The sequence below is a fragment of the Caloenas nicobarica genome, chromosome 30 (assembly GCF_036013445.1).
Source record: "Caloenas nicobarica isolate bCalNic1 chromosome 30, bCalNic1.hap1, whole genome shotgun sequence".
NCBI lineage: Eukaryota > Metazoa > Chordata > Aves > Columbiformes > Columbidae > Caloenas > Caloenas nicobarica.
Window position 1 is genome coordinate 2,490,380 of NC_088274.1, and position 26,530 is coordinate 2,516,909.

General features: G+C 54.9%; 1 protein-coding gene across 1 annotated transcript; it reads left to right on the plus strand.

Moving 5' to 3' along the window:
* Positions 1–5,337: 5,337 nt before the first annotated feature.
* Positions 5,338–10,905, plus strand: LOC135999863 (olfactory receptor 14J1-like; the record flags this gene model as incomplete). Its single annotated transcript, XM_065653436.1, has 2 exons — positions 5,338–5,799; positions 10,897–10,905. Coding segments are annotated over 2 exons (471 nt in total), but the record flags the coding sequence as incomplete, so codon positions are not given.
* Between the last annotated feature and the right edge of the window lie 15,625 nt (positions 10,906–26,530).

The window sequence follows — 26,530 nt, forward strand, 5'->3', positions numbered from 1 at the left end:
TAATCAACCAGGACCTGCTGCTGAACTTTGTAAGAGTAGAAGCAGACAGGACTGAGGTACTTCATGGCTTCTTTGCCTCCATCTTCACCAGCAAGGTCTCCTGGGGCTTTGTTCCTGAAGGCAGGAGTCTGGAGAACACCCAGGAGTGGATGGGGCTCAAGTCAGGAGTTACTTGAGCAAACTCAGACACCATGACAGAAAAGGAAATGGGTCATTTCACCAGCTCCCTGAACACAAGTATCGCTGTGCTGTGGCACCTGACATTCCCAGGAACACCCACCTCTTGGTCCAGAGGAGTGTGACTCCTCTTGAGCTGTCCTGGCCTGTCTCCTCACTCACGCGGTGATTCAGGCACCCACTTTTCTGACATCTTCAGTCTTTATCAGGAGACGCTCCAGATCAATATGAACAGGAGACTGCTGAGACCACCTGTTCTGGAAAGGGAGGGAAGGACGAGCAGGGTAGGAAACAGAAGAAATACTGGTTTATGGCTATTTATTATGGAAATGCTCTCTCTTTGGCTGTTCCTGAAATCTCTCTAATCACCCACACCAGACTTGAAGCCCTTTGGAAAATGATGCAGAGAGGATTGCCATGAAAGGGCATTTTAGATATTAGTGAGCCCTCTGGTGCTGTGATCCTGAAATGCAGCTACTGAGAGAATGAACAAAGCTCTAATGAAGTGAAAGGCAGAAGCAAACCCCAAGGTTCTGAGGGTGTTTGGGACCCCACGAAGGGCCATCACTGACACAGCTGTGAAGGAAACAACCAGTCGAGGTCCCTGTCCCTGGAGGCTGGTGAAGCAAAGACTTGGACAACAAGGTGGGCATGAGGACATAGCAAAAAAGAAGATGCTAGGTTAGGGCAAATGAAAAGATATGCACAAGATGTGGTCAGGACTGTTTGGGGGCACTTGTAAAGCAGCCCTGGACCTCATGTGAATTATTCCTCTAGTCAGAGAGATCCTGAGAGCTCTCCCTGAATTGAACACATGAAGGGGATGAAAGGACAGCATCATTCAGGCTGGATGAGACGTCAAGAGGTTTCTTGACCAACCTCCTGCTCAAAGCAGGGTCAGACCAGAGTACTCAGGGCTTTATCCAAACACATCTTGGACACTTTCTGGGGTAGAGTGGATGTGCACTCCTGGGAAACAGCTTCCAGTGCTTGACTGTCCTCAGGATTGGGAAGTTTCTCCCTTTCTATAGCACCTTTCCAAGCCCAACTATCCAGATTGTCTCCAGTCTCCAGTCAATCTACTGGAGACGCATCTACTTACACACCAATGCAGATCCTGTTATCCTTCCTTGGACACAAGAATATTGTCGGGGATGATGCTGAATGCCTTGCTGACTGCCAGGTAACAGACCACCACTGCTCTCCCCACGTCCTTCAACCCTGTCCTTTCCTCACAGAAAGCAAAGAGGATGGACAGACACAACCTGCCCTGGGTAAACTCCGTCACCTTCTCTTCCAGACACCCCGAAATGGGGTCCCAGTGGACATGTTCTGGGGCACAGCCCTTAGTTCTCCTTCTCACCCATTGGCCATTTTTGAGAAGTGCAGACAATATGTGAGAGCTGCCAGTGGTCAGGGAGTCCCCCCAGTCTCCATGAGGTTTCCAAGAAGGTCGAGAGTGGCCTCACTGTGACATGGTCCTGCTGTCTCAGCTCCTGGGATGCTGCCCCTCCTGTCCCAGAGACAGGAAAGGATTGTGTTAGTGCCAGTGACCCCTGACTTGATCTCCATCCACTGCTGGTTGTTCTGCCTCCAGTCACAGAGTCCAGAGAGACCTTGCTGGTGAAGATGGAGGACAAGAGGACAAAGAAATTCTCAACTCTTTCCCTTATTAATTTCATCAGTGGCCACCCCGTGTCTCTATTTTTTAGTTAACTGTTCCTTGTATTGCCTTACACGTCTAGACCGAGTTTTGATCTGGACTGTTGCTGTGCTTGGAGGCTGATGTCCTTGAAGACCAGACGAACTAATTTCTGCCACCCTGCCTTGGCAGTTTATTCCGTCCATGTCACAGGTCTGTCTGCAACACTGACAGCTCCAGCTCAGCCAGTCAGGTCCCTGGCTGAGGACATTGCCTCACATCTGGGCTGAACCACCCCAGCCGTGGCACCAGCCCAGCTCTGACCTGCCCCAAGGAAACCTGGTACCAAGTGTCCAAGAGCCCATGTGTGCAAAGGCTTTGCTTCAGAGCACAGACATGACATGGCCCAAGATTGCTGAATGTCTCTCTAGTCCTAGGAGTATAAAATCAGAATCAAATGGCTAAATTCCCTCAACTGAGGATATTCCTCCCTAAACTTAGAGAAATTAGGTCGTTTCCTGTAACATTCCTTGTGTCCTGTCTAATGACGGGAGAAGAAAAGATGATTCTCATATCAATTTATTTTTAAATACAAAGAACACAATTCTGGAAGGAAGTGTCTGTGCAGAAGAGAGAAAATCTACATCACTGATTACTTGAGATTGTTTCAAAGGCTGTTCCCCTGGAGCCCCAGGGACTCCTGGAGAGAGCCGCGAGGGGCCAGAGAAAGGGACATCATGGCTGCTCCTGTGCTGCTGAGCTGGGCTGGGCTCCTGGGACAGAAGGAGCTCATGGCAAGCGGCAGCGCTGCAGAGAGACAGCTCTGCCCAGGAGCAGCTCCTCTGCAAAGCGCAGCAGGGCTGAGGGCTGTGCCTGCAGCACCGAGGGGAGAGGAGCCAGGCACAGAGAGGGGAAAGGCAATGTAAGGTGTGAGGTGGCTGAGGGCTCATTGAGAGACAAATCTTAACAGTCCTAACACGGTAAGTCTCTGCATGTAGGACAATGCAGCTGCATTTCCTGGAGGGATCTCCTAAAGCTGGCACATGACACAGTTTGCAGGAACTGTCAGGTCTCTCTCACACTACCTCTGTTGTAGAGAAGAACACACTCCAGAGCAGAGCTTCCCTGCTGCCCTGTCAGTGGGAAAGGGCATGATGGCACCTTCTGCTGAGGGTGACTGCAGGGGGAGCACCCAGGGCTGCCCAGGGCTGTCCTCCAGAGCAGGGTCCCTGCACCCCAGGGCTGTGCCGCGGCAGGGACTCTGCCGCCTGCCAGGGTCAGCGCTCAGCCTGCCCGAGGAGATCCCAACAGCACTGAGGGGAGAAGCCGTGGGGGGAAGGAGCGACCCCCGGCAGGGCAGGGTCCTTCTGCTGCTGGGTTCTCCGTGGGTCAGGGCTGCTCACAGCTCCAGCTCACTGCAGACTACTTCCAATTGGATGTTTCAAGCACAAGGTCTATAGAGTTATTAGTGTAGATATAACGAGCTTTCCTGAGTCTGTCCTTTCAGTTTCCTCTTCCAAGACTGGGGGGAGGGAGGTGTAGGAAAGGATAAATGCAGAAGGTGGTCTCGACTTTTAACAAGTCACTGAAACTCCTGAACTGCAGCTCTGAGTGATCAGCACATCTGCCAGAAGACTCGGAACATCCCTTCAGCCACTCCTCTGCCTATGGACAGCAGCAGCATCACATCTGCTGAACCCACCAGCCTGAGGCTGACCTGTCCTGTTTTCCATGCAGCAAACAGGAAGATGCCCCCAGGCAGTGCCCTGCAAACAGGGAGGATCTGTAGGGCCCGAGTGAGGGCACAGAGGGTGGGATGGTCTGTGAGTGCTGACAGGGAAAAGACATGGACAGGGAAACACCTCCCAGGAGGAAAATCTCCCTGCAGCAAGGATATGATCTGGGAAGGAGAGGAAAATGAAAACAGAAATGTTGTAGGAGGGAGAATGCGGGAAACTCTGTACAAAGCCCTCCAATGCAGATCCCTCCTGTGAGCAGCCCCCTCACCTCCTCTCTCACCCAGCAAAGCCTCTGCCCTCAGGGCCGGGGGCTCCAAGGCATGAAGCAGCTCCTGTGCAGCCAGAGCTCCAGTTCCCTCTGCAGAGCACAGGGGCTGAGAGCAGCTGCCCGGCAATGCTGGTGTGTGGGAGGTGGCTGCACAGCTGGGGAAGGGTGACGCTGTCTGAGTGCCCGGCTGCCTCTGCCCTGGCCTCTCTCACACCCACCCTCACCGCAGTTTCCTTCTTGCTCCACTGCTCTGGGTCACTGCTGTTGTGATCTGGTTCTTGCTGTCAGGCTCTCTGGGGATGGGAGTTTCAGCTGCAGTCACAGCCTGATCTTGTGGGTCCTTTCCTGCAGCTGTGTCCATGGGAACACGTGTCCCAGCTTTCCTCTGCCCTGTGGGGCTCTGGGCAATGCAGTCTGTGGGGCTGGGGAATGAGCCATGTGTGTCCTGGAGTAAATGCGGGGTACTGAGACCTGGGAAAGGGTTAGTCATGTTGTGGCCTGAGGCGCATCCTTCTGCTCTCAGCAGTGCCTGGTGGCTTTTCAGGGTAACATGGCAGTGTGATCAGCCTCCATCTCAGCAAGGTGCCAGCCCAGGGCAGATGGGAGCAAGACAGAGGGACAGAGCAGCTGCTCTCACTCTGCACTGACCCAGAGGCATTCAGGTCAGGAGTCGCTGTGTTCTCCCTGAGCGCAGCAGAAATGCTGAGGGTTTATGACACCCAACAAAATCTGCAGTGACCATGGGGGGAGGTGTAAAAACCCTGGAACTCCTAAACTTCATTCACCATCTCTGTTACTTACCGCTGGGAAAGCAAGTGCTGACAGCCCTTCTATGTTAGCAAAACCAGGACAGTCCCCACCGTTCCCTGACTGCACTTCAGCAGGGCTGGGCTGACTTAGCGAGAGCCCATGGGCAGAGGCCCTGCTTTTGGTTGCACATTTGGCCAGCACCAAGCAGGGCTCCAGCCACAGTGCTGAAGAAAGTTCTCCTAGAAAAAGAAAAGGGTGTCTGTGTGTAACAGGGGAGGGTCTATGGGAGTTGGTTTGATTATTGTCAGAGGACTTTCCCCTGGCTTCTCACTGTCTTTTTTTTTTTTCTCATGACACTGCCCCATGCTCAGGAAAAGCAAATGTCCAATGGCAGCTCCATCACCCAGTTCCTCCTCCTGGCATTCACAGACACACGGGAGCTGCAGCTCTTGCACTTCTGGCTCTTCCTGGGCATCTACCTGGCTGCCCTCCTGGGCAACGGCCTCATCATCACCACCATAGCCTGTGACCAGCACCTGCACACCCCCATGTACTTCTTCCTGCTCAACCTCTCCCTCCTCGACCTGGGTTCCATCTCCACCACTGTCCCCAAGTCCATGGCCAACTCTCTGTGGGACACCAGGGCCATTTCCTACACAGGATGTGTTGCACAGCTATTTTTGTTTGTCTTTTCCATTTCAACAGAGTATTTTCTTCTCACGGTCATGTCCTACGACCGCTACATTGCCATCTGCAAACCCCTGCACTACGGGACCCTCCTGGGCAGCAGAGCTTGTGTCCACATGGCAGCAGCTGCCTGGGCCACTGGGTTTCTCGCTGCTCTGCTGCACACGGCCAATACATTTTTACTGCCGCTCTGCAAGGGCAATGCCCTGGACCAGTTCTTTTGTGAAATCCCCCACATCCTCAAGCTCTCCTGCTCAGATGCCTACCTCAGGGAACTTGGGCTTCTTGCAGTTAGTATATTAGTAGCATTTCTGTGTTTCATTTACATCGTGCTGTCCTATGTGCAAATCTTCAGGGCCGTGCTGAGGATCCCCTCTGAGCAGGGACGGCACAAAGCCTTTTCTACCTGCCTCCCTCACCTGGCCGTGGTCTCCCTGTTTGTCAGCACTGGTGCATTTGCCTACCTGAAGCCCCCCTCCATCTCCTCCCCTTCACTGGATCTGGTGGTGTCGGTTCTGTACTCTTTGGTGCCTCCAGCAGTGAACCCCCTCATCTACAGCATGAGGAACCAGGAGCTCAAGGGTGCTGTGTGGAAACAGATGACTGGATTTCTTCTGAAGCTATAAAGTGTCTCTCTCTTCTTCTACATAAGAGTTATAGTCTAACTCATTGAAGGTTCATCCTGTCTGCAGTACTTTTTTTCTCTAGTTGTATTTATTGTGATAATGTTGTAATTCCCTTTGCAATTCACTGCCTGCTTTTCCTTTCTCACTGAGTGGCTGTGTCAATGCGGAATGGTGCTCTCTGTGTATAAGCAAAATAAAGAGCCCTTCAGCAAATACTTTTCTGCTGACATCCTAACTCCAAGGCCTTTTTGGAGCTACGGGGATAGTTCCTGTGTGCATGGGTGGAGGGGAAAAGAGTCCAGCCTCGCAGCACTGCCAGGGAGCAGCAGCGCTTGGCCTTCCAGAGCTGTTCTCTTTCCACTCCCACACTCTCCTTCTCATCCCTTGTGTTGGTGCAAGGCCTGAGTGCTCTGGCAGCCTGGTCACCGTCCTGCTGTGTGTGAGTCCTGTGAGTGCAGGCAGGGACAGGCAATGGGCACTGCTGTGACAGAGCTGGCCCCAGAGCAGCCTTTCCAGATGGCAAGGTGATCTCCTCAGGGCAGGGCCTGAAGGTTTATGTCTTCCTACAAAGTTTCTCTCAAGAACATTCCCATTACAGTGGCTGACAGATTGAAAAAGCTAAAAACTGTAGGCCTGCAGGGCTGGGCACACAGCAGTGTCCTCTCACAGCCAGGCCTCCTGCCAGAGACCTGCAGGACCAGCAGAGCAGGGTCTAGGCTGTGCCCCTGTGCACTGGACCCCCAATGCAATCTGCCCCAATCATCATGGACCAATCCCTCACAAAATCCATCTCCAGCACTGGCCTCTCACCCCAGCTCAGAGAGGTTCTTTCTCCCTCCATGGAAAGACACTGAATGAGTGGGTCAGAAGTCCATGTTTGCATTGTACAAATGAGATGTGAGAATGAATGTCATGTACATGAGGAGAGATGAACCCAAGTAAGCACAAATGCTGTCAGATATTCCGGGGGTACCATTTTGCACCTGGGACACGGCAACCCTGGCTGTACAGACAGACTAGAGGACGAGATGCTGGAGAGCAGCTCTGCGGTGAGGGATCTGGGGGTTCTGGTCAACGGCAAGTTTAACATGAGCCACCAGTGTCCCTGCAGCCAAGAGGGACCCGTGTCCTGGTGCATCCAGTACAGCACGGCCAGCCGGGCAGGGAGGGGATTGTCCCGCTCTGCTCTGCGCTGGGGCGGCCTCACCTGCAGCATTCACTGTGTGCAGGGCTGGGGACACAGGATCAAAAGGAGATAAAGCTACTGGAGAGTGTCCAGAAGAGGCTACGAAGTCAGGGAAGGGTTTGGAGGGGACGGCATCTGAGGAGCAGCTGAAGTCACTGGGTTTGTTCAGCCTGGAGGAGACTGAGATCTCTTGGCGGTCTACATCTTCCTCACAAGAGGAGCTGGAGGGGCAGGAACCGAACTCTTCTCCTTAGTGACCAATGACAGAACCCGAGGGAATGGCAGGAGGATGTGCCAGGGGAGGGTCAGTTGGACATGAGGAAAAGGTTCTTCACTCAGAGGGTGCTGGACACTGGAACAGGCTCCCCAGGGAGGTGTCACGGCCCCAACCTGACAGTGTTCAAGAAGAGACTGGACAACGTCCTCAGACACACAGTGTGAACTGTGGGGTGTCCTGTGCAGGGACAGGAGTTGGACCTGATGATCCTGTGGGTCCTTCCAGCTCAGGAAATTCTATGATTCTATGGCTTTTTTAGGTTTCTGTTTGGTATTTTCTTTTTCATTATCATAGGTATAATTTTTAATATTGCATATTTTAATTTCAATTGCTTTAATTTCTTTTTTTTTTTTTTTTTATTTTTATTCCAATTACTAAACTCTTTTTATCTCAACCCACAAGTGTTCTCACTGTTACCTTTCCGTTTCTCTCCCCTGTCCCGCTGCGGGGAGGGAGCGAGCGGCTGCGTGGGGCTCAGTTACCGGCTGGGGTTCAACATGACGGTCCTTTCTCCACCCCTTGTTCCACCCCATGGGCGTCAGGCTCAGGTCCCACACGATCCAACACGTCCTCACCAACCACCGCTCCCCTGCCCACCCTTTGATGTCACACACACACAGTTGCCCTCAGCCCATGGGCCGCCCTGTGAAACGTCCATGAAATGTCACAACTCCCCGTTGAGCTCATGGAGTCCGTGGCTTTGGGCTCCATCTGTTCCGTGGCCACTCCGGACAGCACAGGTGTCTGTTCCGTGGGGTCACGGGCACCAAACCCAGCTCGGGTGGGAACCAAGAGGGTCCCCTCGTGTTCAGGGCCCAAAGCGCCACCTGCAGCATCTGCCCGTCCTTTTGAGTGCCCAGAGCCTCCTTCTTGGGGCCCAAATCCTCATGTTCGGGGTCCCAACGTGTCTTTTATCACCCACGGCCTCTGATCAGGGCCCACAGTTTCATGTTTGGGTGGAGCTCATTGCCTGGCAACAGCCAACCGGAAGTCTCTGGGGAGTTCAGGGGACCCAGGACAGCCAATGGCATTTGAGGAGGCGGGGCAAGTCATGTGATTGATATGTACCCAGCCAATCCAGCTTTGAGGCCTGCAGGAAAGGTGGCGAGAGCTGACCGAGCTGGGCAGCGTTCAGGGGCGGGCCGTGCTGGCTGCACCAATCACAGCTGGCGGGAGTGCAGCACATGGATGATTGACAAGTGGTCTGACCCATCACTTGGTAGGGGGGGAAACGAGAAATCCCAGCCGGCCAATCACAGGAAACATTACCTCAGGGCAGGGCGGGCACTGTGGGGGGAGTGACCCCTAAGGCAGCCAATCAGATCCAGGATCACCTCAGGGGAGGAGACTGACAGCCCTCCCGCCCAATGGCGGTGCAGCCCAGGCTGAGGAGGTGGCGGCTCTGCGGGCGGCCAGGCTGAGCTTTGCCATGGCGCCCGTGGAGCTGCCCCAAGGCTGAGCAGCCCCCGGCCCAGCCCTGGGGCCCTTTTTCCTGCAACTGGGGCCCTGGGGATGTTGTTGCTGCATCTGGCTCAGGTGTGCGTGGGCTGCTCTGGCCTTGTTCTCCTGGGCGGGAGGAAATGGTACCGAAAAGTCGGCAAAAAGGTTCTTTAACACGGTTTGGAAAGTGGTAAAAGCAGCACTTTTGTTACAGCGCCGGACACTCGGAAGATTGCTCCTCTGATCGAGCGTGCGTGTGATTCTCACTTCATGGTATTTCTTACATACACCTATTGCATATTCATTTGTTTCTATGTCTCTGTGTCACTCGGTACCTGCAATAGGGCTCAGGAGAGGCTGAGCACGAGCCCCTGACCTTATCAACAGGTCGGAGAGGATGTTTTCTGTAACAGTTTTCTTGGAAACACAGGAAAATTTATCCTGATGACTTTAGTGGCAAGTGAAGAATTCAATGTCTTTGGTCTTTCCCTGACAATGGAACAGAAGTGGCAGGATGTATATTTCTCCGTGTGGGAAATACCAACAGATTGGTATGGGAATATAAAATATTTTCTCTTTGAGCGTTTTCCCGTCGTATCTCTGTCCTCCTAGTGCCTCTTGTTTTTTCTTATTCTTATGTCCTGGCTGCAGTGGAATGCACTTCAGCCGAGTTTGTTAACTGGAGAGCTGGGGTTGTGGGCGAGCTCATACGGGACAGCAGCGTCAGGGAGGGAAACTACGAGTAGCGAGTGACAGAACCAGAGGAAACAGCCTCAAGTTGAGTCAGGGGAGGTTGAGGCTGGATCTGGGGAACAATTTCTTCCCCAAAGGGCTGTGGGGCATTGGAACAGGCTGCCCAGGGCAGTGCTGGAGTCACCATCCCTGGAGGGGTTGGACAGACGGAGAGATGAGGTTCTCAGGGACGTGGGTTGGTTCAGGGTTTGGTTAACCGTTGGACTCGAAGATCTTGAGGGTCTCTTCCAGCTCAAATGATTCTTGTCAGTGTTGAAATCATGCAGGCCATAAGTGTCCCTAACAAGTCTGTGCTCTGTCCAGAGCGGTCTGGACTTGCCAAACTCCAAGAACGTGTAACAGCTGGACAAGCATCTCATCCCACAGCTTGTCATGGGTGATCCTGGTGTCATCCCCTCCCCATCATGTCTATGAAGTTGTCAGCTGCAATAGTCCTGTGGGCAGAAGTGAAAAGCCACATCTCATATTCAGGGGTGAGCTGAAGTGAGGAGCAGCTCTGGACAGGCCTTGGGGTGGGAGGCCACACAGGCTTCCTCATGGTCCTGATGTCCCTGATGGAGCAGCATTAATTCTTCATTCTTTCCACTTCCTAGCTAGCAAGAGTAACCACAAGTGGTGGTTGTCTTCAGCTGAACCTTATTTTCTCCCTGTTTAGGAAAACGGTTCCTTAATTCAGTCTTTTGTGTATCTGCAGGGCCTTGAGACGGTTCGTGTGTGAGCAGCATGCGTGTGGATGTCAGGTTTTCTGCAGGCTTGTGACTGCTCTTTCCCCTCTGTTTGAAGGAGGAAAATCTTCATGTGTCCTCCCCAGGAACTAAAGAAATGCAAAGAACTGATGGAGTAGGAGGGTTCGAATGAGGAGGGAACGTCGGTTAGTTCTGACTGTAAATTTTCTTGGCTGTTGTTGTAGCAAGAAGTCTTAAAAATGAGTGCTGCAAAACTAGAGCTGCTTTTCCAAGTTGGACTGTGCTCAGTGATGAGTGGTGTCATTGTTGGTGATTCGTGAGTCTGAAGGATTGAAGGGCATTAGAATAACCTGCAAAGCCTGATTTGGGGTGTTTCAGTTGCACTGGAGCATGGCCTGGACGTGAACAACTGTTTCTTCTTCTAATTCTCTTCTTTGCCCTCTGGCCTCTCTCCCAGTCGGCACGAGATGGGTGCAAATGTTCTGTGAGAGCAGCTTGGGGCCTGAGACACCGCTGCTGGGGCAGTGATGCTGACGCTTGTGCTGGGGCAGTGATGGAGGCCCCGGTAATCCCAGCAGTGATGCCATCCCCCTCATTTCTCCCCAGGGCAACCATCCCCTGCAGCGATACCCTCTGTCCCCATCCTCTCTCTGTGTCGTTCCCAGCCCAGCTGAGCCGCCCTCGGGTTGGGCAGGGGCTGCGTTCACCCCCTCCCAGCCCACAAATGACACAGGCAGAGGTGCTGCAAAGCCAACACCCAACCGGTTTAATGAATGGAGCACGAAAGCGGGATCTGCGAAGGCTGGGGCTGGAGAGGGTGGGTGGGTGCAGGTCTCAGCCTCCGCATCTCCTCTGGCTGTGGGTGCCACGGGACGGTGCTGGAGCGGTGTGTTATGGGTGGCCATCCTGGTGGCTCTTTCCATGCCCATTTGCCTCTGTAAAAAAACCGGCAGCTGCCCAGTGGCATCGGCAGAGTGTCCCGCTCCTCCTGGGCTGAGTTCTTCATGCGCCACTGCTGTGGCCACTGCTGGGGTGAGACGGGCACCGAGTCCTCCTGCTGCTCAGCGCGGTGGGCGCAGCCGTGAGGCCCCAGGGCCCGAGGGATGGCGGGGAGTCGGTGGGAGGCGCGGCAGCCGCAGGGCCCGGGCAGCTGCTGCCACAGCCCCTGCACTGGGATTGTCCCCGCGGGCACAGGCACAGCCAGCTCGGCTGCTGGGCTTTGGATCCCCTGGTGTTCAGTCCTGTGTCCCCCGGTGGCTGCGTCCTCAGCCCGGCTGGCAACGCTGCTCCTGGGGACGCGGGTCCCAGCGGGCGGTGGGGATGCCGGTGCTGTGGCTGTCAGCAGCAGGACGGGGTAGAGGTGGCGGTCCCAGGGCTGTTGGTACCAGGCCGGGAGGTGCTGGTTATGGAGTGGTGGTTCCCCTGGGTGACGGCGGGGTGCCGGACAGGGCCGTGGCCTCTTCTCCAGGGTTGGGGCCGGCAGGGTCGCCAGGTGGAGGTGGCAAAGTGGTGCTTGGCAGGCCCGGGGCCAGCGCAGTCGTGGTGGCAGAGGGGGCTCCCGGTCACCATCACCGTCTTATCCGCTTCCGCGGGATGGTGTGAAGCGGAGCGGTGTCATGGGCCTCGGGAGCTCTCACTGGCACGGGGCGCTTGGTCTTAATGGTCCGCGCGGCTCCCGCTCCCGGCAGCCCCCGGCAGGTGACGGTGCCCGGTGGCAGGGGCAGGCGGGTGAGCAGCACCCGGAGCTGCCTGCGCTGCAGCTCCTCCATGAGTTGGGCCGTGGAGGGCGGGTGAGGCTGGGGCGCAGGCGGGGGGCTGGCCAAGGGGCCGAGCAGGGGGACCTGCAGGGGGCTGAGCAGAGGCGACTCCAGAGAGTCCTGCAGAGGGTCCCTCCAGGGACTGCCCAGGGGACTGTCCTCTGAAGGTTCCCCAGAACTCTCTGGAGAGCTCTGCTCAGGGCTCTGCAGGGGACTTCTCTGCGCCCAGGGGGGCAGGTCTGTGGCCCCAGCGTCATGTGTCCCCTGGGGAGACGGCGATGGGGAGGCCATCACCCCCCAGAAGGGGTCAGTGTCCCCCATTATGGCCGTAGCCAGGTGCTCCTCCAGGCTGTCACCCTCTGCCCCGTACTCCCCGAAGCCTCCAGTGACAGGGGTGCTGCTGGCCAGGCTGTCGGGGCCATCGGGGAAGGTGGTGTCCCCGTAGAGCAGCATCTCCGCTGTCACTGGCTCCTCCATGCAGCCGCCCTCTGCCCTGCGTTCCAAGAGGTGGGGGAGCTTGTTGAGGGTAGGGGTCAAGTGAGGGATGTCAGGGACATCAGGGATGGTGTCCTCACCACCCCTCAGTCCCCCAGCCACCACTAGCTCCTTGGGACAGCTGCCCTCTGCCACGTACTTGGGGAGGTCGGGGAGCCCCTTGAGGACCTCAGTGGTCATGCGGGGGCCGTGGGTGGTAATGCCGGTGTCCCCGCTGTCCCCGAGCTGTGCCAGCCCCACTTGGTCCTGGGAGTAAATGGTCTCGTCCATGTGCTCCCAGAAACCATCGAGCTCCCTGAGGCTGTTGGGGAAACGAAGGACATCAGGGATAGTGTCCTTGCTGTCCCCCAGCCCCACGGCCACCACTCTGTCCTTGGAGCAGCCGCCATCCGCCACGTACTCGGAGAGGTCCGGCGGCTGGCTCAGGAAGGTGGGAGAGCTGGGGACACGGCTGGTGACCTCGCCGTCCGCCAGCGTCGCCGCCTCTTGCTCTCTGGGGCTGGTGTTCTCTGCCCTGTGCTCGGAAAGATCGGGGAGCTCGTTGAGGCAGGTGCTGGGTTTGGGGTATCAGGGACATGGGGGCTGGTGTCCTCCCTGTCCCCCAGCCCCAGTGCCACCGCTGGCTGCTTTGGGCAGCTGCCCTGGGCCACGTACTCAGAGAGGTCAGGGAGCTCAAGGAGGAAGCTGGCCAGGTCGGGGCTGTCCGCGACATCGGGGACAGCATCCCCGCCTATGGTGGCTTCGAGCCACGCGGACAAGCTCTCGGCCACGGTGTCCAGGTCCGGCTCAGCAGCAGCCCCGGTGCAGGCGGCTGGTCCCTGCTGGGGCAGATCCCCCGGGCTCCCCAGGGCTGCCTTGGTGGTCACCGCTGCTGACAAAGCAAACAAAGCGACACAAGGCAGGCGATGCCAGCTGTCCTCAGCTTGGCCACCCGCCTGTGGGCTCTGCCAGCCCCAGCACTCACCTGTGGCCTCCCCGGCGGTTGTGTCCGCTGCTACAGCCAGGACAGGCTGGTGGGGGCTGGCAGCGGGGACGCCGAGCTCCACGGCCACCCCGTCCCTGCCGGAGGCCTCCGCTGGCTCCTTGGTGGTGTCAGGCAGGGTGTGGGGCACAGGGCGGCTCCGCACCCACCGAGCCGCGGGGCCACGGGGTGTCGGGGGGCCGGGGCGGGCGGGGACGGGCAGCTGGTATGAGCCCGTGGGGTACAGGGGCTGCCCCTGGACCACGGCCCATGGCCCCAGCCCCACAGGGTGCTGTGGCACCGGTGCGGTCCCCGTCAGCAGCTGCTGTCCCCGGGGGTAGGATGGGGCAAATGCAGCAGGGCCAGGGGGCAGCTGGAGCCCTTGGGGGACCTGCACCAGCTGGACCCCTTGGGGCAGCTGGACCTGCTGCACCCCCTGGCAAAGCTGCACCCCTGGGGACAGCGGCACCACTTGGGGGACCTGCTGCAGTTGCACCCCCTGCCACAGCTGCATCCCTTGTGGGAGCTGCACCAGCTGCCCCAGGGCCCCCGGCACCCCCTGCCAGACGCTGCCCTGTCCCAGGTGGTAGGTGACAGGGCAGCCCTGGGCAGGCTGGGGGGGCACCAGTAGCCCTTGGTCAGCGGGCAGCACATGGGCCGGCACAGGTGCTGCCATGGCCGGGATGGTGAAGCTCAGGGCTGGTGCCCACGACGCCATCAGCAGCTGGGGAGGGATCGTGTCTGTTGGGGGAAGCACAGAGGTTGAGATGGGGTGAGATCCTGGGGGGCTGTGCCGGTTCAGGTGACCCAGGGGGCAGGAGCAGCAGGAGGAACAGGAGCTGCTGCTGCCCCGGCTGTGGCGGTTGGCCAGTGTGGGGTTGGTTGGGGACAAACAGCCTCCGTCCCCATGGCTGTGATTCCACCAGCATCGGCCTCAGTGTTGTGAGGGGTTGAGATTTCACAGCACATCCTCCCATCTCAGTGATTTCCCTTTCCTGCTGGTGCTTGCCTGCCCTGGCCTGCCATACATGATGGTTTCCCAATAAGAATTCCTCAGCCCTGCAATGGTTTCCCATCCTGACGGTCTCCTGTCCCCATGATTTCCCATCCAAAGCATCATTTTTCAGGGGAGGTGGATTTCCTCCCTCTAATTTGTTGGAGTGAAGAGGGCTGGGAAGGAAAGATGTTGCTTTTTCGTCACCTAGAGTTTTCTATCCTGTTTTTCTCATCAGGAGTAGTCTCTAGGGGCTAATGGGCTCATGTTTGCCTCAGACCCACATGGTCATTTGCCCTGTGCAGCCCACGTGCTGCTTTCCCTGCCAGCGGGGCAGACAGGAGGAGGATTGCCAGCACGGAGGTTCTGGCTCCTCCTGAAGAGCAGCCTGACAGAATTTCTCCTGGTGTCCAAAGTGCTTTGAGCCTGGTGATGAGTCTCCCATCACACCCAATGGAGCCCATCACTGGTGCTAAAGTGTGGCAGGGAAGCTCTGAAACCTCCCCCAGGACGAGTCCTGGTCCATCACCTGTCTCAGCTGCGGCGATCAAACGGGATGAGGACAAGGGTGAACAAGGGATGACGAGGAGGAGGGTGGTCGCGGACGAGGATGGGGACGGACGAGGAGGAGGACGGACGAGGATCAGGGTGGAGAAGGAGGAGGACGGATGAGGATGGGGACAGACGTGGATCAGGAGAGACGAGGATCAGGACGGATGAGAAGGAGGACGGACGAGGATCAGGGTGGACGAGGATCAGGGTGGATGAGGATCGGGATGAATCAGGGTGAGTTTGGGTTTGTGTGCTCTGCTCACAGTGAGAGTCACTGGAGAGCGCAGGGAAATCTGACCAGACAGGCGGGCTGTCAGTGGCCAGATGGCATTGGGGACAGCGTGGGGTGGTCATGGCAACACGTGGTGACATCACAGAGGCCTTGGGAGCCAGAATTTTCCAGAAGGTTTTCCACAGCTGTGTAGATGTGACTTGAATGAGAGCCTTGCTTCCTCCTGTTCATCCACACTGGCATGAAGCAAATTTTTTGTTTTCTTGTTCCTTTCCATACAACTAATACACTTAAATCCTCCAGAACCTGGAAATTTGTGTCTTTGTTTCTAAGCTCGCAGTATGGGGCTGGACTAGATGAGCTTTGCAGGTCCCTTCCAACCCAAACCATTCTGAGATTCTGTGACAGAATAAAAATAGTAAAGATGAGCAGGTACTTGGGCAGCGCAGGGTGAGGATGAGCAGGAGGTGGGAGCAGCGTTTGCTTGTTTGGGGCTGCAACTGATGCACCTGGAGGGAGCTGGTTTGGAGGATGGAGAAAGTTGCAATCATCAGGTGGCTTTGTCCTTACTACCATGGCTGCTTTTCCTTCTTTTTTTCTTTTTAATTATTTGTGACTCTAACACCAGAAGATATGAGGAGGAAAGTGAGTAACTGTGAAATAAAAAGAGAAAAAATCTGTAACGTTTATGAGCATCCTCTTCTAGTCCTTATTACATGTGTTACAGGCATGTTTGATCCACTCACATCAAGGCACTTTCCTCTCTAATCCCCTGTTCTTCCTTTTAGCAGTAGCAGGATTCATGTCAACGTCTCCTTGGGGAATTTTCTAGTTTTGCTTTCTTTCCAGGCCTCTATCAATTGCTTTCCATGAGTATATTTGCTGTGAAGACTTTTTTTGGTTTTATTATTTTTTAGACTGTCTGCAAAATCCAGATCAATCTGTCGTACGCTAACCCTGTCACAGGTGTCACGATGTTAGTCTGGGGTTTATTTACATAGAGAAAATTATTTTACTGGGCTTTCTCATTCCAGCGATGTTCAAGTCTCAATAAATATTCCTGTATAGCCACTATTTCTATAGAATCAGATCTTTCCTTTTTCTAGGCCAGTTTACTGTGAGAAATGAATTAAGTAGAATCAGATAATAGATGTTAGAGGTACTTGCGATGGGAAGCTTTACCAGCCAAGCTGGTATTGGGGACTTCAACAGGGAATGGCTCTCTGTGTCACTCGGTACCTGCAATGGGGCTCAGGTGAGGCTGAGGACGAGCCCCTGACCTTATCAACAGGTCGGAGAGGATGTTTTCTGTAACAGTTTTCTTGGAAACACATGAAATTTATCCCAATGACTTTAGTGGCAAGTGAAGAATTCAATGTCTTCGGTCCTTCCCTGAGAAGAGAACAGAAGTGGCAGGATGTATACTTCTCCATGTGGGAAATACCAAAAGATTGGTGTGGGAGTATAAAATATTTTCTCTTTGAGCATTTTCCCATCGTATCTCTGTCCTCCTAGTGCCTCTTGGTTTTTTTATTCTTATGTCCTGGCGGCAGTTGAATGCACTTCAGCCAAGTTTGTTAACTGGAGAGCTGGGGTTGTGGGTGAGCTCATACGGGACAGCGGCGTCAGGGAGGGAAACTACGAGTAGCGAGTGACAGGACCAGAGGAAACGGCCTCAAGTTGAGTCAGGGGAGGTTGAGGTTGGATCTGGGGAACAATTTCTTCCTAGAAAGGCCAGTTGGACAGTGGTGGAGTCACCGTAACTGGAGGGGTTGAACAGACGCGGAGATGAGGTTCTCAGGACATGGGTTTGTGCCAGGGTTGGTTTAATGGTTGGACTCGAAGATCTTGAGGGTCTCTTCCAGCTCAAATGATTCTTGTCAGTGTTGAAATCATGCAGGCCATATGTGTCCCTAAGCAGAACCGGTTCAGGTGACCCGGAGGGCAGGAGCAGCAGGAGGAACGGGAGCTGCTGCTGCCCCGGCCGTGGTGGTTGGCCGGTGTGGGGTTGGTTGGGGACAAACAGCCTCCGTCCCCATGGCCGTGATTCCACCAGCATCGGCCTCAGTGTTGTGAGGGGCTGAGATTTCACAGCACATCCTCCCATCTCAGTGATTTCCCTTTCCTGCTGGTTTCATGTTTAGGTGGAGCTGGTTGCCTGGCAACAACCAACCGGAAGTCTATGGGGAGTCAGGGGACCCAGGACAGCCAATGGCATTTGAGGAGGCGGGGCAAGTCATGTGATTGATATGTAACCAGCCAATCCAGCTTTGAGGCCTGCAGGAAAGGTGGCGAGAGCTGACCGAGCTGGGCAGTGTTCAGGGGCGGGCCGTGCTGGCTGCACCAATCACAGCTGGCAGGAGTGCACCACATGATGATTGACAAGTGACCTGACCCATCACCTGATAGGAGGAGTCAGGGACCAATCCCAACGAGCCAATTACAGGAAACATCACCTCAGGGGAGGAGACTGACAGCCCTCCCGCCCAATGGCGGCGCAGCCCAGGCTGAGGAGGCGGCGGCTCTGCGAGCGGCCAGGCTGAGCTTTGCCGTGGCGCCCGTGGAGCTGCCCCAAGGCTGAGCAGCCCCCAGCCCAGCCCTGGGGCCCTTTTTCCTGCAACTGGGGCCCTGGGGATGTTGTTGCTGCATCTGGCTCAGGTGTGCGTGGGCTGCTCTGGCCTTGTTCTCCTGGGCGGGGGGAAATGGTACCGAAAAGTTGGCAAAAAGGTTCTTTAACACGGTTTGGAAAGTGGTAAAAGCAGCACTTTTGTTACAGCGCCGGACACTCGGAAGATTGCTGCTCTGATCGAGCGTGCGTGTGATTCTCACTTCTTGGTATTTCTTACATACACCTATTGCATATTCATTTGTTTCTCCTGCTTAGTTAATGCATCAAACATAAATTATTTCCATAACCCCGCCATAACTTTGCTGAAGTCCATCCTTGGTACTCGAGAGTCTTCATCAGGGTCTCTGGTGTCCCCGGTTTCTCCCCAGCTGCTGCCCCCCCGGGGTTGGCTTCTTGACCTGATTGCTTGATTGTGCATTTTCCCCTCTTGCTGTCTTTTTGTCCTTTTTTTTCTTTCCTTTCTGTTCTGTTCCCGGTCCCATCTTTTCTCACCGTATCCCCCTGTCCAGCTGCTGCCCCTTCTTTCCTCTCTCTCTTGCTCTGTTTTTCCTCTCTCCATCTCTCTGTCCCACTGCCCACCACACTTGTTTATTCCTTCAGTGCTGTCCCGCCCCCTGTTCCTTTGCCCTTTCTCTGTCACTCCATCCCAGTCCCGGTGTATTTTTAATTTGTTTTTTCATCTCAGTCCTGAACCATTACTACTTTTTTCTTCTTCCACCCCTTTGTCCTGCTCCCTGCCCCTGTCTTTGTCTCTCCTTCCCTTTGTTCTGCTGCCCATCTCATTTTCCCTTCCTGCTCCAGCTGTCTGTCCTGCTCCCTGCCCCTATCATTCCCTCTCTGTTTCTCTGCCCTTCTCCCTGTCTGTCCCCCGCTCTGTTTTGCTGTCCTGCTCCCTCTGTAGTTTTTCCACTCTCTCTGTCACTCTCTGCTGCTCCCTGTCACTTTCATTTCTCACTCCATCTCTGTCCTGCAGCCCAAAGCTGCTTTTTGGTCTCCATCTCTGCCCTGCTGCCCAGCCCAGGCCTTTTTACCTCTATCTGTGCCCTGCTGCCTGTCTCTGCTCTTTGTCTTTCCCTTTGTGCTGCTTCCCTGACCCTTTTTTCTCTGTCTGTGTTGCCCTGTCCTCCTCCCTGTCTTTCTGTTTCTCTGAACATCCTTGTCCTGCTCCCTTTCCTTCTCTGTTTGTCTCCCTGTCCCATGTCCCTCTTCATCTCTTTTTTTCTCTTCTGTCTTTCTCCCTGTTCCTGCTGATTGTTTCTCCATGTATATCCTGTTCCCTGCCCCTTTTATCCTCTCACTGTCCCTCTGTCCTGCTGCCTGTCCCCATCTTTTCTCTCTTTATTCTTGCCCCGCTGCCTGTCCCATTGCTTCTGGCAATGGACCCCTGTCCAGCTGGCTCTGCCTTTTATTTTTTGTCTCTTCCTCTTTGCTGCTTCTCAGCCCTCCTTTCCTCTTCCTCCAGCTCACTGTGGGTTTTCTCCCTTTATCAGTCTCTTCATCCCCATCTGACCTTTGCTTTCTTTCTCAGTCGCTTTGTTCTGCTCTCTCTCCTTCCTTTTCTCCATCTGTACATCCCCCTCCCTGTCCCTGTCTTTCTCTACCCAACTTTCCTTCTTCTCCTTCCCATCCCCTTGTCCCTCTGTCCTGCTCCTCCACCCTCCTCTTTCTTCCTCCCTGTCTCATTGTGGCTCCTCGTCCCTATTTCTCTTGATCTCTCCATCTCTCCAGCCTTTTCCCTGTGTGTTTCTTTCTCTCTGGGCTCCTCTATCTTCTCTCTTGTCTGATTTGTCTCTTTCTAGTCCTCTGTCCTTCTCCCCAGCAGCTTCAACTGAATGACCAGGTGTCGATGTGCTCTGGTATTTGCTGAGCACTGCCCTGGGGAAGATCTGTGTCTGTAGGGCTGGGGATCATTTAGGAGCTGGTCTCCTCCTGCAGACGGCAGAGCCGGGTGTAGTTGTTGAGTGGCTGGTATAATGGGCTCCATAAAATAAGAACAAGAATCTTGCTTTTTTGTGGTGTTTTTTTTTTTTTTCTCACACCATCTGAACTTCAGTAAGCAAGAGGAAGAATGGTTGACAGAGTCTGTTTTCTGAGAGTAACATGTTCCTGTACCTTTCCAATCTTTCTATGGTGCAGGATTTCTGCCCTTGCAGAGAGGACTGCAAAACCCGCTGCTGTCAGGTTGGACTTTGCCTCCCAATGCGGCGCAGCCTCTTCCATTGTAACATCACCCACTGCCGCTGATGTCACAAAGCAGCATCAGCGCTGAGGTCGGCACAGCAGGGTATAAAAGCAGGGGTCTCCCTGCGCCTTTGTCACTCTCGATCTTGAGGGAACTGAGATCGCAGAGCTTTTGGTTCACTCGTGAGCGAGTCAGATGCTTGTTACCTGCACCTCAGCAGGTACCAAGAGGCAGACGGAAAAGGTTGAAGGTCTGAACGGGTATGTTTGAAAAATCCTCCTCCCCTTTGCCCAGGTGTGTTTTCCACCTCATCAGCTGGGGTGGGTGGAGGGTGGACAGGAGAGGAACACGAGGGCAGCCTGAGAGCTCGCTCTGGAGCTGGTGGAAGGCAGCAGCCGCCTTTCAGCCTCTTCATGACCACAGGGGCAAGGCCCAGAAAGCCTTTGATCTCTGCAGAATGAGGGACAGGTCTATTTTGGATCACATGGAGGGAGTCCCAAGCAGTGGCCCCGATACAGCCTGCCGTAGGGGCACAGGCTGAACCTTCTCTTGAGAGGGTGGAGAACAGGATCAGCACAAGTGCCCATCGGGTGGTGGGCAGGAGAAACAGCGTTCATCATGTGCCTTCCATTTCCAAAGAATACCTGTCCACCCCATCAGATGTGAACTGTGGCCACAGCTCTTGTTGCAACTCCTGCTCTTAGTCCAGAGTCAATCTTGAGCCCTTTGTCCCTAACAAAACAATCGCTGCCATGACAAATCCCCCACTGGTGCAGCTGGTGACAACCCCAGCAGTGACTCAAGCTGGTGCAGGACCAAGCCAACGCACACGCCAGGAACGCCAGGCTCAAGGGCTGCAGTCCCTGCTGCTGCTCTCCAGTCTGCTGCTGATCTGCACGGGAACTGCCAGCTTCACCAGCCTTTTCCTCCTTGTTGCTCTGCAGGAAGATGAAGGCACTGAAGGCAACAATCCTGGTGCTGCTTCTCAGCCTGTTCTCTCTCGGTGAGTCTCTGCAGAGCTCCGACCTGAGGACGGTGCTTTAGGATGAATTCAGGGCTCCATCCTGTCCTGGTCCGCTTCCCCCGCTGTGACCAGAGGAGCTCAGCTGAGAGCAGAAAGCCCCTGACAGAGCTGTGCCAGTCCCTGCTCCAGCGGGACGGGTGTGGGGGTGAGGAAGGGGTGACTTGCCTTCCCCAGGGGGGCTAAGCCAGTTCTCTTCAGCCGAGGGAGAGGCCGTGGCTGAGCTCTCCTGCCCCAGGGGGATGAAAATCTTCTGCAGGACAAGGAGCACAGTCCAGGGCAGGGAACATCCATCTCTCGTGGAGCCCATACGCCATGATGGCCACTGTCAAAGACAATAAGAGGAGAGACAACTACGGCACTGGGGAGAGACACAGAAAGGGGAGAGGGCAGCCCGAGGCAAAACCCAGCCTTAGACCAAGTTCTAAGCTCCAGTGTGTGTCTGACAGGTGTTTTCCACGTGGGACAGCTTGGCACCTTAATGCTCTGGAGCACTGTGGCGGAGCTAGGACACCTGAGCGAAACCAAATCCCTGCCAGACCAGCTCGGAAAGCTCCAGGAACAGCTTTATAATCTGCGCTGGAGCACAAAGGATGTGGCTGAGCGGGCTCTCCATGAAGGCGTGAAGCAGGGAAGGCTCCCAGGCTTTACCGGACGGGTAAGGGCACAAGGCAGAAGGATCTACTCAGGGGTTTTATCCTCCCTCCGGCACGTATCCTACTCCATTCCCTGTCACAGCCAACAGGCTGGTGCTGCTGGAACAAGTGCTGTCATGGCCACGCTTCCTTGTCTCTCTGTGCTGCCTGGCCTGGGGCCTCTCCATGGGAAAAGCCCCTTCCCGCAGCTCCAGCATTCAGAGCACTGGAGTGAGCAGCCCCCCTTTCTGATCCCATCAAGCACAGCAGAGCAAACCTGGGAGGCTTCCAGGCAATTTAGTTGTTCCTTCCATCTGATATGGGCCTTGTCCCCATTCACCTTGGCTGGCCTTGCAGGGGAGCTGCTTGCCCCCTTCCTTTTCCTTCCAACAGGCGCTCTCCTTTGTGTTCCTTCCCAGGCGGTTCAGGAGATCATCAATGAAGCCCTGGAGAAGCTGGAAGAAATGCAGGTTCCAATGCCTGATTACGCCCTAAAATCAGCAGGTATCGTGACGCTGTACAAACAAACCAGTTCCAAAGCGCTTCCTGTCCAGATTGACAAGATGGCCATTGGAACGTACCCAGGGGTAGGAGAGAAGGACGAGAAGTCAAGGGTCACCTTGTGCCCTACAAGTGCCCCCACTGACAGAGCCTGTAATGGGCCAGACCCCATGGGAAGCACAGAAAGCCTGGTTCACGTTCTTGTATTTTTGCACAGCCCCAGGACTCCCTGCTGTGTGTTCTAGAGGGGTCATTCCAGTAAGAAAGAGGGGAACCCACTGTAGGACATGGATGACAACTGAGAAGCTTTTTCAAGTCAACAGTGCAATATTGCTCCCAACACTGCCTGATGATTCTGCTCATGTTTGAATTTCCAGGGGCTGCTGTCATTCATTCAAGGACTTCTCCATCCCTCCGGAATGACAAAGCCAAAGTCTTCCTGTACTCCATGCCGGTGATGGATTACATGAGGTCCCCTGAGCTTGTTCTTGAGGTAGGAGCACCAAGAAGCAGTAAAACAAGGGTCGGGAGGATGAACCACACACGCTGCTCTAGAGTTGCCTTTCCCCCCGTCTTTGCTCCTCGAAGCTGCTTCTCCTGCCTCCTTCTCGCATGGACCTGCTCTCCTCCTGTGTCTCCCTGCTGAGTATTTCCTGTCCCAGAGTGCCCCAGGTTCTCGGTGGGAGCTTCTACCAGGCCAGGCTGCTCCTGCAGTCTGTGTCTGCCCAGTCGCTGTGCAAACTGTCAGCACGGCACAGAAGGAGAAGGGCAGAGGTGCCTGCAGAGCTCTGGGAGAGGGCCAGGGCAACCTTCTCCATGTCAATGTAGTTTCTTCTTCTTTGTTCAGCCAGAAAATCATCCTGGAAGCTGCTGGCCCTTCCCAGGAAGTCAAGGACAGGTCTTCATCAAGCTGTCTGTGCCAGTCATTCCCAGAGCAGTCAGCATGGACCATGTGTCGGGGACAGCGTTCCATGGAGAAAGTGTCTCTGGAGCTCCAAAGGACTTTGCTGTCTACGTAAGTGATTTCTCTGGAGTGGGGGGCAGGGGGTTGCACAGCACTTCTACACAGGGGGTGAAGATGGTTCTGAGAGTGGAGTGGCCTGAAGGTTCCTCCTGGCTCTCAGAAGAAACAGGCTCCTTGGAGTCTCTCCCTTCCCATTGTATTCCTCTTTTATTCAATGGACCACTCGAAAGGAAGCTTCTGGGGCAAGAGGCTACTCCAGGAGCCATAGGGAAAAGGAGCTGGATAGTGCATGGTCCTAGACCTTCTTGGCTTCCAATGCCAGTGGCATTTGTAATCCTCAGGTTACCTCCCTCTCACTGGGAGCGTCTGCTCCTTTTCTGACTGGCAGCTTGGACTCATTGAGTAGGCAAGTGTGGCGTGCTGCCCACCTGCAGCTTCTCGTCTTTTCCTTGTGCTCATGGTCCTTGGACTACGTAGCCGAAATAACACTGTACTTCACCGACTGAAGTTCAGTCTTGCCATGTTGCACCAGACGCTCTTGTTTTCTCTACCCCTGTCCTTCTGTAGGGCTTCAAGGAAGAACACGACGAGCAGGGAACATTCCTGGGACAGTTCACCTTCCTGGCACCACTGAATCCCAGTCAGACCTTCAAGCTGAAGGTATGGGGACAAAGAGGGGGAGAACTGTAGGAGAGGAGGAGAAATGCGGCTGGATGGGGAGAGGCTTCCCTGCCAAAGGGCTACAGGCAGCCCTGTCCTTGAACGTGTGCCACGCTGGCCTTTCTTCTGATTTAACTTCCTGGTGGCATATGGCTGGACTGCCAGTCTTCTTCTCTTTCATTTTGGGTTTAAACTTCAGCACTTAGAAGCGCCACAGTTGAAACTAGAATCAGCTTGACTGTCTGGAGCCCAAGTGCATACAAGAGGCCACATCCCGTAGGATGCACGACTGCTGCTCTGCCAGTTAAAGACCAGAAATACTGGGCTTCCTGAGGATTCTGTTGGTGCTGGCAGTGAGCAGTGACAGGGAGGCCATTCTGTTTCCTTGGCTTTCTAGAGAAGGCAATGAGCTATTTTCCTGACACCACCACTGGGTCTTCTGACTGTGGAAGCCTGTGCCCCAAAGCAGGCGAGAACTTTCCAGTATATTTGCTGAGGCATCTGGGTGCTGCTTCTTCCTTTACTAGTTCTCATGGCCCAATGAGCTAGAGCAGGACAAGAACATCTTGACCACGACAGGTCCAAAGCCCTCGCGGGGCAGCTGGAAGGAAGCTGTTGAACGAGGCCGTCGCTGCAGCACTTCTGTCAGTGGTCACGTACCAGAGAGGAAAAGGCAACTCATTTCTTCTTGTCGTTTCAGAACGAGCTCCCTGGGGTCGTGAATTACATCCAGCTGCAAGTGCTGAGCAACTGGGGCCACCCGGACCACACCTGCCTGTATCGGTTCAGGGTGCACGGTGATCCGCCCAAAGACGGGGGAGAGGTGCCAGTTTCATCTATCAATAAATTCCATTAATGTTCACCAAGTCGAGTTCCAGTCTGCTTTGCCTGTGATGCTGACTGGTCCTCCCCGAGCTAACTGCAGCTCCCCGTCCTTCTCTCAACCCATCAGCTTATGGGAGACTTCAGGAGTCCACAGCAAGATTTTCCTTATTAGGGAAAACAGGAAAACTCAGTCACAAATCTGCAGAAAGCCTGACATCCACATGCTTGCTGCCTCCACAGGAACATCAGCAAGGCCCTGCCTGTACACCAAAGATTAAATTAATGGAGAGTTTTCCTGTGCAGGAAGCAACTAAGGATCAATGGAACCATCTGTTGTTACCTGTTTTCACAAGAGGCAGATGCTGCTTCAGTGTCCATCTTTCAGTGTGTTGCCGATGTGAAAATGGAAGTGTGTTTTTTTCTAAGAAGGACACCTTAACTGGAAAGTTGGTTCATGCCTCATTTGCCTCTCTGTGCCTATAATCGAATTAATAGCTCAGGAACCGTTACAGAGTGATTAGCAAAGCAATCTCAGGACACTTCAGAGATCCCATAACCACATGAGTCTGTCTTACCATTTGACCCCGAGTTCCCCAATCCCAAGGCAGGAGCAGGCAGGGCAGTCGTTTCCTCGAGTCACACCAGGGAGGAGAGAGCAGCAACAGCGCTTGGCACCCAGGGCTGGCAACAGCAATTTGTGCTCTGAGCTGGGGCTTAGTCCATGTGCAAGCCCAGCACTGATCCAGATACCAAACTGAGGGTGTCAGTTCATCCCCGCTGCCACACACACGCTGCACCTTCTCCCATCGCCTCCTCCCGATGAGCTGTTTTCCAGCCCAGCTCAGACACCTGCACTCTGGCCCAGGGCTGACTGGGGCTGGTGACCCTCGGGGCAGCAGCAGGAACCGCTCTGACCCTGGTTGTGGGGCTGTCCCTGGGCTGAGCCCTCGGGCCCAGGGCTGCTGAACTGGGCCATGGTGGGGCCCAGGGGTGCTGAGGTCGACAGGTCCCCCCAGCCTGTCTGTGCTGGAGACACCTGCTCCTGCAGCAGCCCTGGTCCTGGACCTGAACCTGCTCCATCCTCATCCAGAAGCACACGTTTGTTTGGCATTTTCTTAAAACTGAAGATCATTCAGGTAGAGGGAGAGCCTGTTCAGCAGTTTGAGTAGTTTGGGGACAGAGGCCAGTTGGGGGCCAGGGCCCTCAGGGGTGGGGGCTGTTTCTGCCCCGTGCCCTTGTCCTGGCGCTCACAGCTGGGAAGGGACTTTCCAAAATCCTGCTGGGAGGAGCCAGATGTGCCCACCCCCGGCACAGGCTCAGAGTCTGCAGCCAGCCTGCCTTCAGATCATCTCTCCATAGAATCATAGGATCGCTTTGGTTGGAAGAGAGCCTCAGGTTCATGGAGTCCAAACATAACCCAACTCTAGTACTAACCCATGTCCCTAATGACCTCCAGTCTAAACCTCCCCTGGCACAACTTGAGGCCATTTCCTCTTGTCCTATCACTTGCTCCTTGGAGGAAGAGACCAACACCCTCCATGCTCCAACCTCCTTTCAGGCAGTTGTAGACAGTGATCAGGTCTCCCCTCAGCCTCCTGTTCTCCAGGCTGAACCCACCACTTCCCTCAACTGCTTTTCATCACACTTGTGCTCCGGCCCCTCAGCAGCTTTGTCGCCTCCTCTGCACTCTCTCTAGTGCCTCAATGTCCTTCTTCTGATGAGGGGCCAAAACTGAACACAGGTTTCAAGCTGTGGCCTCACCAGCACCGAGCACAGTGGCAACAATAAAGTGTGGCGGATGTTCTCTCTTGACCACACTCCCTTCCCCACTAAGGAAAGGGAAAAGGAGGAAAAGGGAGAGAGACTTACAAGTTGGAAAGTTTTAAAAAAT